Source organism: Papio anubis, chromosome 3 (assembly GCF_008728515.1).
Source record: "Papio anubis isolate 15944 chromosome 3, Panubis1.0, whole genome shotgun sequence".
Lineage (NCBI taxonomy): Eukaryota > Metazoa > Chordata > Mammalia > Primates > Cercopithecidae > Papio > Papio anubis.
The window spans coordinates 75169441-75187338 of record NC_044978.1 but is presented as its reverse complement, the minus strand read 5'-3'; the positions used below and the strand labels follow the sequence as shown (position 1 = coordinate 75187338).

At 36.3% G+C, this 17898-nt stretch overlaps 1 protein-coding gene and 1 long non-coding RNA gene across 4 annotated transcripts in view; one reads left to right on the top strand and one right to left on the bottom strand.

Annotated features, from left to right (window-relative positions):
* Positions 1 to 17898, top strand: part of LOC108586066 — a 77772-nt gene that overhangs the window by 39946 nt on the left and 19928 nt on the right. The window lies entirely within an intron of this gene.
* Positions 5938 to 17898, bottom strand: part of ARSJ (arylsulfatase family member J) — an 85993-nt gene continuing 74032 nt past the window's right edge. The window contains exons 2-3 of one of the 2 annotated variants that reach the window (XM_003899113.5): positions 16083 to 17452; positions 5938 to 15986 (exon numbers count right to left, since the gene is read on the bottom strand). In XM_003899113.5, coding sequence (XP_003899162.1) covers positions 15961 to 15986; positions 16083 to 17452 — 1396 coding nt within the window. In that variant the 3' untranslated portion in view covers positions 5938 to 15960. Of the gene's footprint in view, positions 17453 to 17898 lie in introns of both variants that reach the window. The other variant, XM_009207466.4, reaches the window with a different exon arrangement.

The window sequence follows — 17898 nt, the reverse complement described above, 5'->3', positions numbered from 1 at the left end:
TACAAGAGAAAGCTGAAAAGATGTAAAATCAACACCCTAACATCACAATTAAAAGAACTAGAGAAGCAAGAGCACACAAATTCAAAAGCTAGCAGAAGGCAAGAAATAAGTAAGATCAGAGCAGAACTGAAGGAGATAGAGACACACAAAAAAAATTCAAAAAAATCAGTGAATCCAGCAGCTGGTTCTTTCAAAAGATCAACAAAATAGATAAACTGCTAGCATGACTAATAAAGAAGAAAAGAGAGAAGAGTCAAATAGATGCAATAAAAAATTATGAAGGGGATATCACCACCGATCCCACAGAAATAAAAACTACCATCAGAGAATACTATAAACACCTCTATGCAAATAAACTAGAAAATCTAGAAGAAATGGATAAATTCCTGGACTCATACACTCTCCCAAGACTAAACCAGCAAGAAGTTGAATCTCTGAATAGACTAATAACAGGTTCTGAAATTGAGGCAATAATTAATAGCCTACTAACCAAAAAAAGTCCAGGACCAGATGGATTCACAGCCAAATTCTATGACAGGTAGAAAGAGGAGCTGGTACCATTTTTTTCTGAAACAATTCCAATCAATAGAAAAAGAGGGAATCCTCCCTAACTCATTTTATAAGGTCAGCAACATCCTGATACCAAAGCCTGGCAGAGACACATACAAAAAAGAGGATTTTAGACCAATATCCCTGATGAACATCAATGCTAAAATCCTCAATAAAATACTGGTAAAACGAATCCAGCAGCATATTAAAAAGCTTATCCACCATGATCAAGTCTGTTTCATCCCTGGGATGCAAGGCTGGTTCAACATACACAAATCAAATCAATAAATATAATCCATCACATAAACAGAATCAATGACAAAAACCACATGATTATCTCAATAGATGCAGAAAAGGCCTTTGACAAAATCCAACAGCCCTACATGCTAAAAAGTCTCAAAAAACTAGTTATTGATGGAATGTATCTCAAAATAATAAGAGCTATTTATGACAAACCCACAGCCAATATCATACTGAATGGGCAAAAACTGGAAGCATCCCTTTGAAAACTGAAACAAGACAAGAACAGATGCAGAAGATGGGTGATTTCTGCATTTCCAACTGAGGTACCTGGTTCATCTAGTTGGGATTGGTTGGACAGTGGGTGCAGCCCATGGAAAGTGAGCCAAAACAGGCTGGGGTATCACCTCACCCAGGAAGCGCAAGGGGTCAGGGGATTTCCCTTTCAAGACAAGACAAGGATGCCCTCTATCAACACACCTATTCAACATAGAGTTGGAAGTTTTGGCCTGGGCAATCAGGCAAGATAAAGAAATAAAGAGTATTCAATTAGGAAAAGAGGACGTCAAATTGTCCCTGTTTGAAGATGACATGATTGTATATTTAGAAAACCCCATAGTCTCAGCCCCAAATCTCCTTAAGCTGGTAAGCAACTTCAGCAAAGTCTCAGGGTACAAAATCAATGTGCAGAAATCACAAGCATTCCTATACATCAATAACAGACAAATGGCCAAATCATGAGTGAACACCCATTCACAATTGCTACAAAGAGAATAAAATACCTAGGAATCCAACTTACAAGGGATTTGAAGGACCTCTTCAGGGAGAACTACAAACCACTGCTCAACAAAATAAAAGAGGACACAAACAAATGGAAGAACATTCCATGCTCATGGATAGGAAGAATCAATATCGTGAAAATGGCCATAATGCCTAAGGTAATTTCTAGATTCAATGCCATCCCCATCAAGCTACCAATGACGTTCTTCACAGAATTGGAAAAAACTACTTTAAAGTTCATACAGAACCAAAAGAGAGCCCACATAGATAAGACAATCCTAAGCAAAAAGAACAAAGCTGGAGGCATCACACTACCTGACTTCAAACTATAGTACAAGCCTACAGTAACCAAAACAGCATGGTACTGGTACCAAAACAGAGATATAGACCAATGGAACAGAACAGAGCCCTCAGAAATAATACCACACATCTACAACTATCTGATCTTTGACAAACCTGAGAAAAACAAGAAATGGGGAAAGGATTCCCTATTTAATAAATGGTGCTGGGAAAACTGGCCAGTTATATGTAGAAAGCTGAAAGTGGATCCCTTCCTTATACTTTATACAAAAATTAACAGATGGATTAAAGACTTAAATGTAAGACCTAAAACCATAAAAATCTAGAAGAAAACCTAGGCAATACCATTCAGGACATAGGCGTGGGCAAAGAAAGACTTCATGACTAAAACACCAAAAGCAATGGCAATAAAAGCCAAATTAGACAAATGGGATCTAATTAAACTAAAGAGCTTCTTCACAGCAAAAGAAACTACCATCAGAGTGAAGGGCAACCTACAGAATGGGAGAAAATTTTTTGCAATCTACCCACCTGACTAAGGGCTAATATTCAGAATCTACAAAGAACTTAAATAAATTTACAAGAAAAAAAAAAAACCCATCAAAAACTGGCGAAGGATATGAATAGACACTTCTCAAAAGAAGACATCTGGCTGGGCGTGGTGGCTCATACCTGTAATCCCAGCACTTTGGGAGGCTGAGGCAGGTGGATCACGAGGTCAGGAGATCGAGACCATCCTGATTAATACTGTGAAACCCCATCTCTACCAAAAATACAAAAAGTTAGCCAGGCATGGTGGTGGGCGCCTATAGTCCCTGCTACTAGGGAGGCTGAGGCAGGAGAATGGTGTGATCTTGGGAGGCGGAGCTTGCAGTGAGCTGCGATCATGCCACTGCACTCCAGCCTGGGCGACAGAGCAAGACTCCATCTCAAAAAAAAAAAAAAAAAAAAAGAAGACATCTATGCAGCCAACAGACACATGAAAAAATGCTCACCATCACTGGTCATCAGAGAAATGCAAATCAAAACCTCAATGAGATACCATCTCATGCCAGTTAGAATGGCAATCATTAAAAAGTCAGGAAACAACAGATGCCGGAGAGGATGTGGAGAAATAGGAACACTTTTACACTGTTGGTGGGAGTGTAAATTGGTTCAACCATTGTGGAAGACAGTGTGGCAATTCCTCAAGGATCTAGACCTAGAATTACCATTTGACCCAGCAATCCTATTACCGGGCATATACCCAAAGGATTATAAATCATGCTGCCATAAAGACACATGCACACTTATGTTTATTGTGGCATTATTCACAATAGCAAAGACTTGGAACCAACCCAAATGTCCATCAATGATAGATTGGGTTAAGAAAATGTGGCACATATACACCATGGAATACTATGCAGCTATAAAAAATGATGAGTTCATGTCCTTTGCAGGGACATGGATGAAGCTGGAAACCATCATTCTCAGCAAACTATTACAAAGACAGAAAACCAAACACCATATGTTGTCACTCATAGGTGGGAATTGAATAATGAGAACACGTGGACACAGGGCGGGGAACATCACACACTGGGTCCTGTCATGGAGTTGGGGTCTGGAGGAGGGATAGCATTAGAAGAAATACCTAATGTAAATGACGAGTTGATGGGTGCAGCAAACCAACATGGCACATGTGTACATAGGTAACAAACCTGCACATGGTGCACATGTATCCTAGAACGTAAAGTATAATTAAAAAAAAAAATTCACACACACACACACATACATACACACACACACAGGTTAGAATGCTCATGTATGTTTCCAGTGTTTATATAAATATGCAATATATTGAACAATCTAAATTATTTGAGACATACACTAAAGTTTTGATCAATTATAGATACTTTATAGAAGTCAATTTCTCTTTTTTAATGGAGATGATAATTTTGACACAGACATATGTAAACGATGAGAAAAATATCTGACTTTCAAGGTGAGAGTTATATTTGAATTAGTTAAGAAAAATAAAATGTCAGCAAACTGAAGGAAAAGAGGATAGATTTACAACACTTTGTAAAAAATAGGCAAAATAAGATGATGGAAGCTTCAGAATGCTTACATTTTATAAGCACAAAATCTCACAAAAGTGAGATTATCTGAGAATATAGAGTCAATTTGTCCAGGTAGAGTTAGGTTTTGAGGAAGTGAATTGTACATTTAGGTTGCCCTGGCAACAGGGGTATCTTCTTATGCTGACATTATAATTGGAAAAACCATTTGAAAATTAAGTAAACTGTAATTAGAGTGGCCCGATCTCCCTTGGAGGTACAATTGGAAAAGGGTTTGGGGCAGGTTTATGCCATCCACAAAAATGAAGTCATGAGAGAGAACAGTTGAGTTGTGCTTAGAAGAGAGAAATTGGGCCTTATACTCAAGAGTATCTGAGTATGGCACAAATCTTTTGCTTTTTTCCCACTGATTTCAGTTGAAGTTGGGGAAAATAAATAGATTGCATAGATGTATGTTTACATTGTCTCAAGTGCTGTATATTAGAATCACTGCTGGAATGGAACTTTGGACTTGGAAACAGTGGGAACTCATTGTTTTCTGGATGCTTGTGAAAGGCGGCTTTTGACTCAAGGTCTCACAGCAGTCTGTGCTCTGGATGCTTCTCTAGCTCTTATTAGCACGTGGAGACTGGATATATTCCAGGCTTACAATGATTCTACTTCTATTACATTTCTTTCAGTATGAGGAAACACATTGTCTTCAGAGGCCACAACATTCCACTAAAAGCTGCACTTTTGCTAGAAAGTTCTTTCTTATTCTGAGCTGAAATTTACCTCCCAGTAACTTTAATTGATTAGAGTCACCTATAGCAGTTTTAAAAACATTTTAATCTACTCTTGAGCTTTAATGACTTTAAGCAAATGCCTCTTATACAGTAATGTGTTTAACATGATATGTTTAAATATGTCTGTTAGCAATTGTGCTTTTATTAACTATTATAAATAAGAATAATATATTCCTATTATTAGCAATAATATTCTATCATTACTTGCACTTACGTACTTATCACTTTATATTTTTATAAACACACAGGTACAGCAATTTCCTTGCCTACGAGTCTCTCCAGGCTGGAGAATAAGTGTGAGGTACTGAGAGGAGAGGAGAAGTAAGGTTGAACTCATCATTTGATTGATTTCAGGCTTTTTATTCTTTGTTGCTCTGTTAACCACCTACAGCCAAAGGATGAGGTTAGTCTCAGGTGGTACTCAGATGGGATGCATCAAGCTTGAGGGGATCAGTGACATCTATTTTTAAACATTATGATTTGTGAAAAATCAATTTTGCCTTTTGCTCCCTTGTTTTGATTTAGTCCAATTCTCTCTTTTTGTAGAAAACTAAGCCTCTGTACAAATGGCTGGTCTAAGAGCATCACAGCTTTCCTACAAAGTTGTCGTTTTTCTCATCTTAAAAAAACCCCGAAAAATCTGGTCTGACTAGTAAAACATTGGTGTTTTGTTGTTGTTGTTTTTCTCTGTAGAGGATATACGCCAGCAACGTGAAACCTCTAGCTACCTATTTTGGTTTCTCTTATATATCAAGATTGCCTGTTTGATCCAGAGAAAGGGAGCAAAATAAATGAAATGAAGTCATTGATGTTTTTATGTAATTGGCATTTTCTCTCTTTTCACACACAATTAGATGGAGTTCATTCTGTAATACTGGCTTAATCCCTGCTACTAGAGAATTTCAAAGACAACTCATGCTGTGAATGTGAGGTGAGAGCTAGGTGAATGATTAAAATAGGGCAAATTTGACCCTATTGCTATTATTTCTAAGAGCTATGGTAGAATCGTATCTTGAAGGATACTTCAAAGTTCTCTAAAGAAAAAATAAATAATAATAGGAACACTACTAACAGTACATTTTCTAGGATAAAGGCACGTTAGATCATTTGAGAATAGTTAATTGAAATGACAGACTTTAGAAGTCAGGTTTCAGAAATGTATATTTTGCATGCAAATAGTATAGACAATACTTTTTAGCGTAAGAGAAAAGACAGCAACTACCGGGTAAATTTTCAAGGATTTATTTGGCAGTATTTCATGAGCATGTACAGCAACCAAATAAGCTAATAAAATGCTTCAACTCAGTAAACAGCTGCTTACAAAAGGATTTTAAAGATAAATATCAAAAGAGAAAGATGCTTTAAAGGTTAAATAAATTATGGAGTAAATTAGCATTAATAACAAGTTATAAGGAAATTAGAATATTTTTCATAATGTTCACTGTTTCATAATGAATTGTTCACAACAAATAAATCTTGATGAAAAGCAAGATTTGTTTATGAATTGTAAAGAAAATGAAATAATTTATAGTAGAAATAATGGTCAAAAGGTGGTTAGAGGGAAAAGGAGAAATACAGTATATTAATAACCTGAAGTTTATTAAAATTTTTACTTTGTTTTTAGTAAGAATGAGTAGGTGAAATTTACAAGTGAAGTTAGATAGCAAAATAGCTATTGTTTCTTCAAATTCAGTTATCTTAAGACAATTGAAAGTAATTCAAAATATATGCTACAAAAATTCTCCCATAACACAATGTTAATTAGGTAATATGACAAACGCATCAACACCTTAAAATTAATGGAATATGATTTAATAAACTACTTTTTGCTGGAGAGGATTAGTGTAGTTTAATAGAAAACAGTGCTACATCTCTTTATTCACAAGTATTCAAATTAAATTTTATATTAATTTTACTTACAAAAATAATCATGTATATAAAATAGGAAAAATGCAGGCAATCAGAAAATGATATTCACTAATGTAACTCACAATTCACAAAGCACAGCCTTGTATATTATTTTATTGTGCAGGGTAGTAACACGAATTCACTTAAACTGACATCCTGTCAGTATTTGCCTTTTTCCACTAGGAAACATAACAAGACAAATGTTTGAGCTGCAAACACATTTTCTCATTTAATAGCCACTAACAGCCATAATTAATTCTTGGAAACTGTAATTCAATCAAGTGTGATTATAATTAAACATATACACACAAAGATGATTATGAGTCTTTCTGGCAATAGTAGATAAAGTTATCTATTGTTGAAATATGATCACTATTTTTGACTATCGGTAAAAGTATTAATTTCTGGTCAATAGTCATTTTCACTCTTAGATTAGGCTGGAATATAAGTGGCTATGTGGAAATATGCATCCTAGTATAAAAGGTTGCCCAAAGATTTTTTTAAAGATAGGTACACAGACTCTAATTTATTAAATTTCAACATATGAGTTTGGTTAGTTTTTAAAAATATTAAAGAGATTATAATTACAAAGAGGGAGAAGGGAAAATAAAGATGACAAAGAGAAAAGAGCTAGAGAAGGAGGGAGAGATGAATAAGCAGAGGAAATAGTGGTGGGGTGGAGTGGAGCAATGCAGAGAAATACAAGGATAGTCACTACAAAGATAAGAACAATAGAGAAGAATTCAAGGGGAATCATGTTACCTCAGTAGAAGACTCTATAATCAGAAAGCCATAAATATGGGACCCACTATTTTTTAACTTAAATTATTTGATAGGAATTGAGGTTAGACTGTAATATTGGACACGACTCAATTGTGAATTCAACGCATATGTAGATTTTATTGCACTTACCATTCAATATGATTATTCACATCACCTTTGTTTCATAATTTAATTTTAAAAAACTGGATTTAAACTATTAAAAATTATAAAATTAATTACATTCAGCCTCAACCTGTTGAAACAAACCTGCTAGCATGACCCCTGGTGGTAGTCATCTATAATTTGTATTAGGGCTGGATATTTAGGTCCCAGAAATTTCTACATGCTGGTTAATATGATTAAAAAAAAATGGGGTGGGTAAATTAGGCCTTTCTGTTCTGTGTTTCATGTTAATTGAATATTACAGTGTGCAAGACACTCTGCTAGGCATGTATTAGTTTTATTCCTGGGTTTGGGCAAATATCTGGGAGTGGAATTGCTATGATATATACATATATATCTCATATAAATATATATATATCGTAGACTCCGGTAGTGGTGAGAAGTATAACAAACACAGAGAAGTACATAAACTCTAGTTATATAGATAATGAATTTTAGAAAACTGAACATATAACCACAAGCAGCACAGAGATAAAAATATTAGCAGAACCCCAGAAGTCCCTCTTGTGCCCCTTCTAGTAACCCCTCAACACGTCCCCCTCAATAGAATAACATTCCATTATATGAGAATATCACAATTTGTTTACTCATTCTCTTGCTGATGAATAATTAAGTGTGCTTTTCAGTGTTAGGATACTATAAATAGTGCTTCTATGAATTATATCTTTACATGATTTTTGGTGAATATCTATACACGCATTTCTCCAGGGTATATTCCTAGGAATAAAATTGCTGAGTTATAGGGATATAAATGTTAAACTTTCATTGATACAGCCAAAACGTTTTCTGATGTGGTTATATTAGTTTACACTCTCACCAACACTTCCACTCAGTTGTTCCACATACTTACCAACACCTGGTACTATCTTTTTCATTTTAGCCTTTCTGATACAAATGTACTGGCATAGCATTATGATTTTAATTTACACTTCTCTAATGCCTAATGATTTTTAGCACATTTTCATATATTGACTGTGCATTTGTGTGTCATCTTTTGTGAGGACTCTTTCCATTATTTTCTCTTATTGATTTGTAGGAGTTCATTATATATTCTGGAGACTTTTTGTTGTTATATTTATTGTGAATAATTATTCTGCTACTGGCTTGCATTTAGCAGCTTTTTTGAGGAATAATTTACATGTCATACAGTTGCCCATTGTAACTATACAGTTCAGTGATTTTTTTTAGTACATCATGCAGATGTACAATCATCCCTACGATTCAGTTTTAAGGTACCTCCTTCACCTTGAAGTTTCCCTCATACCTGTTTTCTGTCGGTCCCTGCTTCAACTTCCATCTGCAACCACTGATCTATGTCAGAAAGTGAATATTCTCATGTTTCTGCATAGTTAGGACTTTCTGACAAATGTTACTGGCACCTGGGTCAAAGGACAAGCTCGGACGTTGAAGTGTCTTACACGGGGAATTATCTGCTCTTAAAGAGTAATAAAACTTATTTCTGTCAGAGCCAACTGTTTGCATTTTGGGGTACTTTCCCCTCTCTTTTCTTCAGAACATTTATTTACAGTCCAAAGGACTCTAAAAGACCAGGGAGCAAATGTTTCTCTCTCAGGAAGGGAGGAGAGGGGGGGCATTTTATTTATATTTTTACATGTATAGATACACACACACACACACACATATATGTGTGTGTATATATATATATATTTCCAGATTCATAATTTTAGGCTTCCTCTCCTATGATGCGACCCCTGTACATGTAGTGCTAAACATGTGGCTTTCCTTGCATCACCTATGTGACACTGCTGCCGTTGCTGTAATGAACAATGATGACTCTGAGTTCCAGAAACTTCATGGTTGCATTCAGGATAACAAGGAATAAATATAGATCATAAAAACTTACCAAGTTTACTGACAAGAATGGGATCCTGTTTGAAACGTGGTTTTCTGAAAGAGATAGAGGATGGCCCCCAGGCTAACTAACAGGATTTGAAAGAAGACAGCAAGAGCCAATAGCAGACAGATTGAAAGCATTGGAAGACAACTGTTGGTCGAAGGCTGGGGGTAGGTTGGAACAAGCAGCCCAAATGGTTTTAGGTTTTAGAGAAGGCTTTTAGTTTTTGCCTTCTCCTAGCAAGAGAAGAAAGGGTCCAGGAATTCCCAACGTTGGGCTTTTGGTGGGTGGGTAGAGAATGTTAGAAATCTATGTTGTTCGCTCCTCTACGTAAGAAGAGAAGAAATACCCAAGGTAGGCTTTGGATAGGTTCCAAATAGAAGTTAGAAGTTACCTTATTCACTGCTCTCTCTTCTGGGCAGAAAGAGAAAGCATTAATTAGTTTCCAAAGCTGAAGCGGCTTTGGACATTGCAGCTGCTAAACTGCTTGGACCTGAAGGGAGAGGTCGCTCACTTACTCAGGTGGGAACAATTTGTTGGCTTCCTGATTGCTCACTCCCACTCTGATCTCAGCTCCTTGAAGATTTAGGGGTGGGGCTCAGGTCTTCTCGTCACCAGAAGGCTGAGATAGCTCTACACATTCATCCCTTTATGCTGGGAGAACTTTGGAAGGGAGGAATTCACTTGTTGATACCTCTGTTGTGTTGGACATAGCTATAATGTGCCTAGTTCTGTGGCAGAAACGGATGTGGGACTTGGGTATGGAGAAGGGTGCCAAGAAAGGAAAATGCGGAGTTATGGTTGCATGTGAGTTCAGAAAGAAATAGCCCTAGCACAGCCGGGATGCTGAGAAGTGCAGAGGCAAGGGGCCAAATAAAAAGGTAAGGGGAAAAACCTCTCCACCCACCTCACCTAGTCTCCACTGCCACTGCAGCCGCCATGGCTCCCAGCTGGGAGAGAGCAGGATTCCTCAGAAGCTGTTACCTTAATCTCTGAAACACTATGTTAACTGTTAGGATCTTGAGCAAAACTTGAAGAAAAGAAAAAAAAAGTTTAATTAAACACTGTATTGTTTTGTTGCTATTATGTCTGACTGTATAGTAGAAATAATTGCAGGACTTTTTATGCTTGTAATTCCCCACCTCATAGGTGCTAGAGGGGATTATTTAATCAGGAATAACTAAAAATAGAGAAGTTGTAGTGGGATCTGCCTTAGAGACAGAATAACTCGCTGACTGAGGACTTAACGCTGTTTGCCCAAAGGAAGCCTCTGGAAATTCTGGTGATGATGACATAAAAAATATGATTTCAGATACTAAATTAAATCAAGACTTTTTAAAAACCTTGGTTATAAAAAGTTTTTTTTCTCACAGTTGTTTAGGATTTAGAAGGTCAGCTGAAGGTATTCCCTCTTCATCCTCCATGTTCAACCCTGGAGTTGAAGGACTTTAATTCTTAAAGCATTGTTTCTAGAAAGATTAATATGATGGAAGTGATATTAAAAATTATTTTTGGATTTTTATACTGAAAGACAAATTTTACTTTTGTTTGATTGTGCATTAAGATGCTCTCTATTTACAATTATCAGCTGAATAATTTCTACAAAGAGTGGATGGGTAGACATTTCTAATATGCCTTTGCTATTCTGTTGTTTGTTTTTCAATTATTGGGATTGATTTTACCTGAAATTGCATAAACCAACTGGCAAAAAATGTTACAGGATTGCAGTAAATTTGAATATAAGGAAATTTCAAATCATAGATATGAAATTGAAAGTTAGGTAAATACGTTCAAATCTACCTAATCCCCAAAGGCAACATTCAGGTTCTGTGCTTTAAATAATACCATGTTTAACCAATGAATCAACCAAATTCATAGAGATGCTATGACTAGTAAAATATTTAAGAAAAATATATCTTTAAAAAAGCAGAATTTCTGCTTTGCCATATTGGAGAGGTTTGTAATAGAATACCCAAGGATGTGAGGTATATTCCATTTGGCTTTATAATTCTATGAAGACATAGAGGTTTATTTGCTAATTATATTTTTTTCCTTTCATGATTTGGTACAAAAAGTTATTGACAATTTAAGCCCTCATCTCTTCTTTCTGGGAACTCATTTAAGCTAATGTATTCTGTAATATTCCAAGTAGCGTTAGAATAATCATGTTCTATCCTGTTATGTAATAAAGATGATAGATAAAATTTGCTCTCAATTTTGTATAATTTTTGCTTTGCTTTTGCTGTAACAGCATGTTCCTATAACTATACAATATTAGAGTTAGTTTTTTATAGTGTTAGAAATTTCTGCATTTCATATCATTGCTGCTAAAGGTATTAAGGATGATTAGTTCTATTTTTCAACAATGAAATCCCTGTACCAGAAATAGAAAGTGGAAACTTAGGCAAATGTGGCTGAACATATGGATAAATGTGATTATCTTATTTATTCACTCAAAAACATTGAGTGCTAAGTATGAGTAGGACACCACTTTATATACTGGCCATGCACATGTAAACAGAACTTATAGAAATCACTTTTCTTAAGAAGCCTATATTTTAGGGGAATGAAACAGACAATAAGGAAAACTTGCGAGTAAAATCTGAAGCATATTAAATGCTAACGAGGAAGATCAAGCTGGAAAGTGGGATAGCCATGGTGGCAGGATGGCAGGGATGAGGTGTTTGGTTATTGGGTTCATGGCTGCATCTTCTAGGAGAATGTACACTAAAAAGGCAGGGGCACACCCGAAGGCAAGGACTCTGCCTGATGTCACTTGCCATCACATCCCATGCACACCATTACACGGGGCACTTGACAAATGCTGAATGAATGGATGGATAAACTTGGTGTAGAGTGAATCCTCCCGTTATCCTGATCTACTCTTTTTTCACACTACTTTATATAGTATATAATGTTATAATTAGTTGTGTTTATTATTTATTGTCTGCTTCACTCAGCTGGAAGATAACCTGCCCAAGGGTAAGAATATTTATTCATTTCATACACTTATATATCCCAAGATCCTAGAACATTGCCTGAGAGAGTAACATTCAGAATGCATTTGTTGAATGAGTGAATGGATTCTATGAAGTCATTGCATGAGGAAATAAAGTAGCTATTAGTTTACCATAGAGGAATTGTGCTGCTTTTGGCAAGGAAACTTTTTCCTGCCAACATCACACATTCTGCTACTGACAAATTCACAATTTGTATGTTCAAAAATGGTATGAATAAAATGCTTAGGAAGCTAATCCTTATGCGAAATTCATGTGCCTTAGAAAGTCAAGAAACACCTGCACATGAAAATACATAGCATTTTTAGTTATATTAGCCTTAAGCTGGAAACAACCCAAGTGTCCATTAACATGTGAAAGGATAAATAATGGCATATCTATATAATAAAATACTGTTCAGTAATATAAAGAAATAATGTGGAGACATGCACACTAATATGGTATATTCTCACAGAGGAATGTTGAAAGTACAAAAAAGTATAATTATTTAACTATCAATGACAGTGATCCTCTGTGCTTAAAAATTTTAAAAGGGGCCTGGTCAAGAAAACAAAAATATCCATTCAATTTTTAGAAAAATGAAGAAAGAGTATGTAAAAACAGATGAAACAAGTTCTTTAGTTAGACCTGACAGTTGACAGGCCTGGGGTAGATGTTTTCCCTGGCTGAAAGGTACTACAAATATTTTCGTTGTTGATGTTCTCATTGGAAGAAAATGTTTTTATATCCGTTCTCAACCCAGAAACACAGCCATATTCAAAAATTATTTTCTGACAAAGCTAATGAAGTTTCTTTTGAAGCCCTAAGAAAGATCAGAGGTTTGAAAGAGGTGCAGTTTACACTTGAAAGAACCACAGGCAGCCTAGAAACGCATCTTGAAGATCACAGTTTAGGAAACTAACACCTGAGAATGAATTCCCCGTATTAACATGGCATCAGTGATTAGGGCACAAAACTCAAGGACACAGTGTTTTCCTTCCTGTCCATCTTGAAATTCCTAGTGATTTGCCAACAGCATTTTCAGAAACATTTTTGTTCATGACTTATATATGACTATTAGAAAGGATTTTAATTTCTTGAGGGCAAGACACTGAGACTTCTCGTAAACCACATCCTGCCTAGAGCCCTGGGCAGGTGGCAGGTACTCTTTAAAACAGCAATCAACATCCATGAAGCCATTTCCAGTAGAACACTGTGGGCTAAATTATTTTCACTGAGAAGATTATGATCATTTATAGAGAACTTAGAATTACACCACAATAGGTGATACCTACTGGTATTTCATAATCCTAATTTGCCTCTTTGCTTCTTTTTTTGTCTTTCTAGGAACTTCTAGATGATTCTATTTTTACACTGTGTTTCCAATAACAGTATAGTTCCTCAGAATGCTAGTCCTGTGCATTGTGCCACAGAGAACAGTTTTGTGGTGAAATTATGAAATACTGTATAACATTTTCCTTCTGTCAGGGTTACAATGCAAGCTAAGATTTTAAAAATTCTAACAAACATCTGCATTAAAGTGACTCCTTTGACTTTCTTTAACCCAACATCTCCCAAACTTACTTTCTTCAGAATTCTTTTTTAGTGTAAAGATGTCTATTTTTTAAAAGTGTATAAGATACCATCTATTTTAAGACATGTTATTTATGTGCCACTGGGAAAGGAAAACATGAACAATATGCCTTTATTTTTAAGACTCATTTAAAGGATACTGTCGACAAAACACAAACTTTAGGAAATACAACTTTACACTATAAAATAAACTGGAGCCATATATTCTAGAAATAAAACATTAAAATTAAAATCCTTTAAATCATCTTATCCAATTTAGTAATTTCAGTACTAGATTACAGATTCTTTAATACATTTTCAGAAATTGTGAGTTGTGATATAAATGTATTATATCAGTCCTTTGAGCTGTGATATAAATGTGTTTAATGGTATGCTGTCATACCACCACACACATTTTCTTATCACAGTTTTAACTTCAAAGATCACAATTCTAGCTATCTGTGACTTTTCAAGTGTATACCGCGAGGCTTCGAGGCCTCTGTATTAGGAGAGGGCACTTCAAAGAACACACCAGGGTCTACAGGAACCACACCAATCTATGCTCATTGGTGACCCATGATAAACTTCATTACTGATAATACTCCTTTAATTATCCTCATGACGTTTGCATGTGTGGTTTCCAAACAAGATAACTTACTCCAGGCAGGATCCATATATTCCATTTCTCTGTATCTCCCCACAGTGTCCACTTTGTATAAGAGTAAGGTTATTACTCTTAATGGCAAAAACTGCAACTACTTTTGCACCAACCTAATATAAATGTTAGGTTTTTATATTTTATAATAATTAATAATATTATTAATATGGGAACATCTTTCTCCATGTCATAGCCAAGTGGAAGCATCTATCTGTAAAATCATATTACTGTGGTTGGTAGCAAACCATTCCTTCAACTGCCTATTAGTAAAGATCTTTATTTTTTAGGATGAGTGATACAATTTTATCTAGAAGTTAGATCAGAAAAGCCACAGTAAATTTTCTAGTGCCATAAAATAAATCATTTTAATAATTAAGATACATAAATAGTTTATGATAGAAACAATAAAGTTGTCTCAATTCTGCACAAACATTGAATTTCCAAGTAATTTGTAAGGAATATATTCATCTTATTACATTCAAAATCATGGTTGAACAATGATGATTATAATGTTTTCTGAATGATGTTTTTATAGTCTATGAATTCGCACAGTATTACAGTAATTCATAGTATTACAGTGCTTGGTAATTTGAAGAAATGAAATAAAACTCTTCTAATGTTATGCAGGAAATAAAAATAAAATAATTAAAGTCATTTGCATAACTTTTTATGACAACAAAATAGTATTTTTCTGTAAAAATAAATTAGGTTTTTTTATACTGAAATGTTCTTCTATTAAAGTGTTTAGAAAATAGTTACATTCATTGTGGGCAGTGTGCTCAAACATTCTTATTTGCCATTCCCTCATGCATGATAAAATGAGGTGCAAGCTGTTCACATGTGAGAAAAACAGCTTTTCACAGGAAAAGAAACATATATATATATATATATATATGAAATAGAATTAATTTAGAAACCCAAGTGTCATACGACAGAGATACAAAAATTCACAAAGAAAATATATTCTTCAAGGCCTTTGAGGTGACACATCTTTGACTATAATTTATCAAAGGTAGTTTTAATCATGCTACCCTGTAACTTCCATCAAATTAGCATGCTTGCGGATGGTAGGTTATTGTACTCCTCCTATAATTTAAAGCAGTGTTTGGTCAGTTGACTGAAGCACAGCAGTCGAACTCAGGACTCACCACGTTTTCTAAAGGAGCAAGAGAAACAAACATCTCCACTCTAAGCGTGGTTTGCAAGAGTAGCACCTTTGGCACTGAGCAGAACAGTTTTCGGTGTGGCGGCCAGGTGACAGAAGTCTCTGGAGTGGCACCGCATGAAAACAAGCCTGACGCTTAGGGCAGCGATATTATCGAGCCAAATTTGCTGGTTTACCTAGGAAACAGATGAAAGATAAGAACTGATTAAAGTTTAACCAAACAGGAAATATTTGCGCTTATCCACAAGTAACACCTGAATGGCAAGTTGAACCTGAGACTGTTTTCTGTTGTTTCCTCTTCTTCTTTATTTTGCTTTTCTTTTGCTTTTTCTCAGCCCGATTTTTGTTTGACTTCTTTTTCTTGGTTTCCTCTTTATACCATGGTCCCCAGACCCCTCCATTGAGCCGAGGGTTACTTCTGGGGTCTTTGGGGGGATACCTGACCGGCACTGCAGTTTTGTTGAACTGTGAGAGCCTCCGTAGGAGCTTCTTCACGATTCCTGGATACCTGTTAGATAGGTCCACCCTCTCATATGGGTCGGCTGTGATGTTGAAAAGCCATACACTTTTGCCAGTTGACAAGGTAATCCGTTCATTGTGCCACCGGTTCGGTCCCAGGTTGCTGAAAGACTGAGGGGGCACCCAGTCGCTGTAGCCAGGATTTCCTGTGAGCAATTTCCAGTGCTGCACTCTGATGGCTGACTGGATTGCAGTGTTCCAGATCCCATAGCCTGCTGCCCAGGAGCCATTTTTTGCCTTGGTGTATATGGGGTCAATGTTATGCAAAATATCTACTCGGGGTGAGCGAAGACCCTCACTTATGGTCTCCCAGATATCATAGCCATCTAGTTGAATATCCTCATCAATCTGTCCTTCAGCCAGTGAAATCAGAGTAGGGTACCAGTCAGTGATGTGCACAAGTTCCTTACACACTGTTCCCTTGTTTTTCAGAAGTGGGCTATGCACAAAGCCTACAGCCCGGATCCCTCCTTCCCAATATGTTCCTTTGCTACCTCTGAGAGGCCAGTTACTCCCTCCTGCTGTAGGCTGGCCACCATTATCTGAAGAGTAAATGATGATGCTGTTGTTATAGAAACCATAAGTCTTTAGAGCCAATGTCACGTTGTTGATTGCTTCATCTAAGCAGGAAAGCATGGCAGCATATCTCCTCCTGTTTATGTTGATAATGGATCGGTAGTGTTCAAAATACCTGCCAGGAGCTTGCAGTGGTGAATGAACAGCTTGATAGGCAATATATAAAAATATAGGCTTTGTGGGGTTATGGGAAGCTAAGATTTGCTGTACTCTCTGAGTGTACATCTGTGTGGAGTATATGCCATTGTCATAGTCCCAGGCAGCATTGTCGTTTTCATACAAGTCATAGCCACACATCCCAGGACTGTCACATTTGTAGTGTGTATAGTAATCCCCACTTCCCAAAAGGGAACCAAAAAAGGTATCAAATCCCCTTTTGGTGGGCATGCATTCTTTTCTGTAAAAACCCAAGTGCCATTTGCCGACCATATGCGTTGAATATCCAACCTCCTTCAGTTTCTGAGGTAGGGTGGCATTGTCCAGAGGTAAACAGTTGGGTTGAGTAGGTCTTATGATAGAATGTTGAAGTCCGGTGTGTATCTGATACCTTAAGAAAAGAGAAAAATTTTATCAGGGCAGGATAAAAGAGATATTGTACATAAAACAGTGATCCCTAAATTAAATAATGTTTCTATGGGGATCATTGTGAAATTATAATTGACCCCAATGATAAATGACCGGTTCAGCGTTTCTACTCTTTACTCACAACTCTTACTCTAATTAACTTCCTATTTAACATTTGAAATACATTTCAATCTAAACCAGTACTTTTGAAACTAAGTTTTTGCCACTTATCTCAAAGTCTTTTTGAGACGGAATCTTGGTTTTCACCTAGGGTGGAGTGCAGTGGCGTGATCTCGGCTCACTGCAACCTTCACCTCCCAGGTTCAAGCAATTCTCCTGCCTCAGTCTCCCCAGTAGCTGGGATTACAGGCATGCACCGCCACACCCAGATAACTTTTTTGTGTGTTTAGTAGAGACGGGGTTTTACCA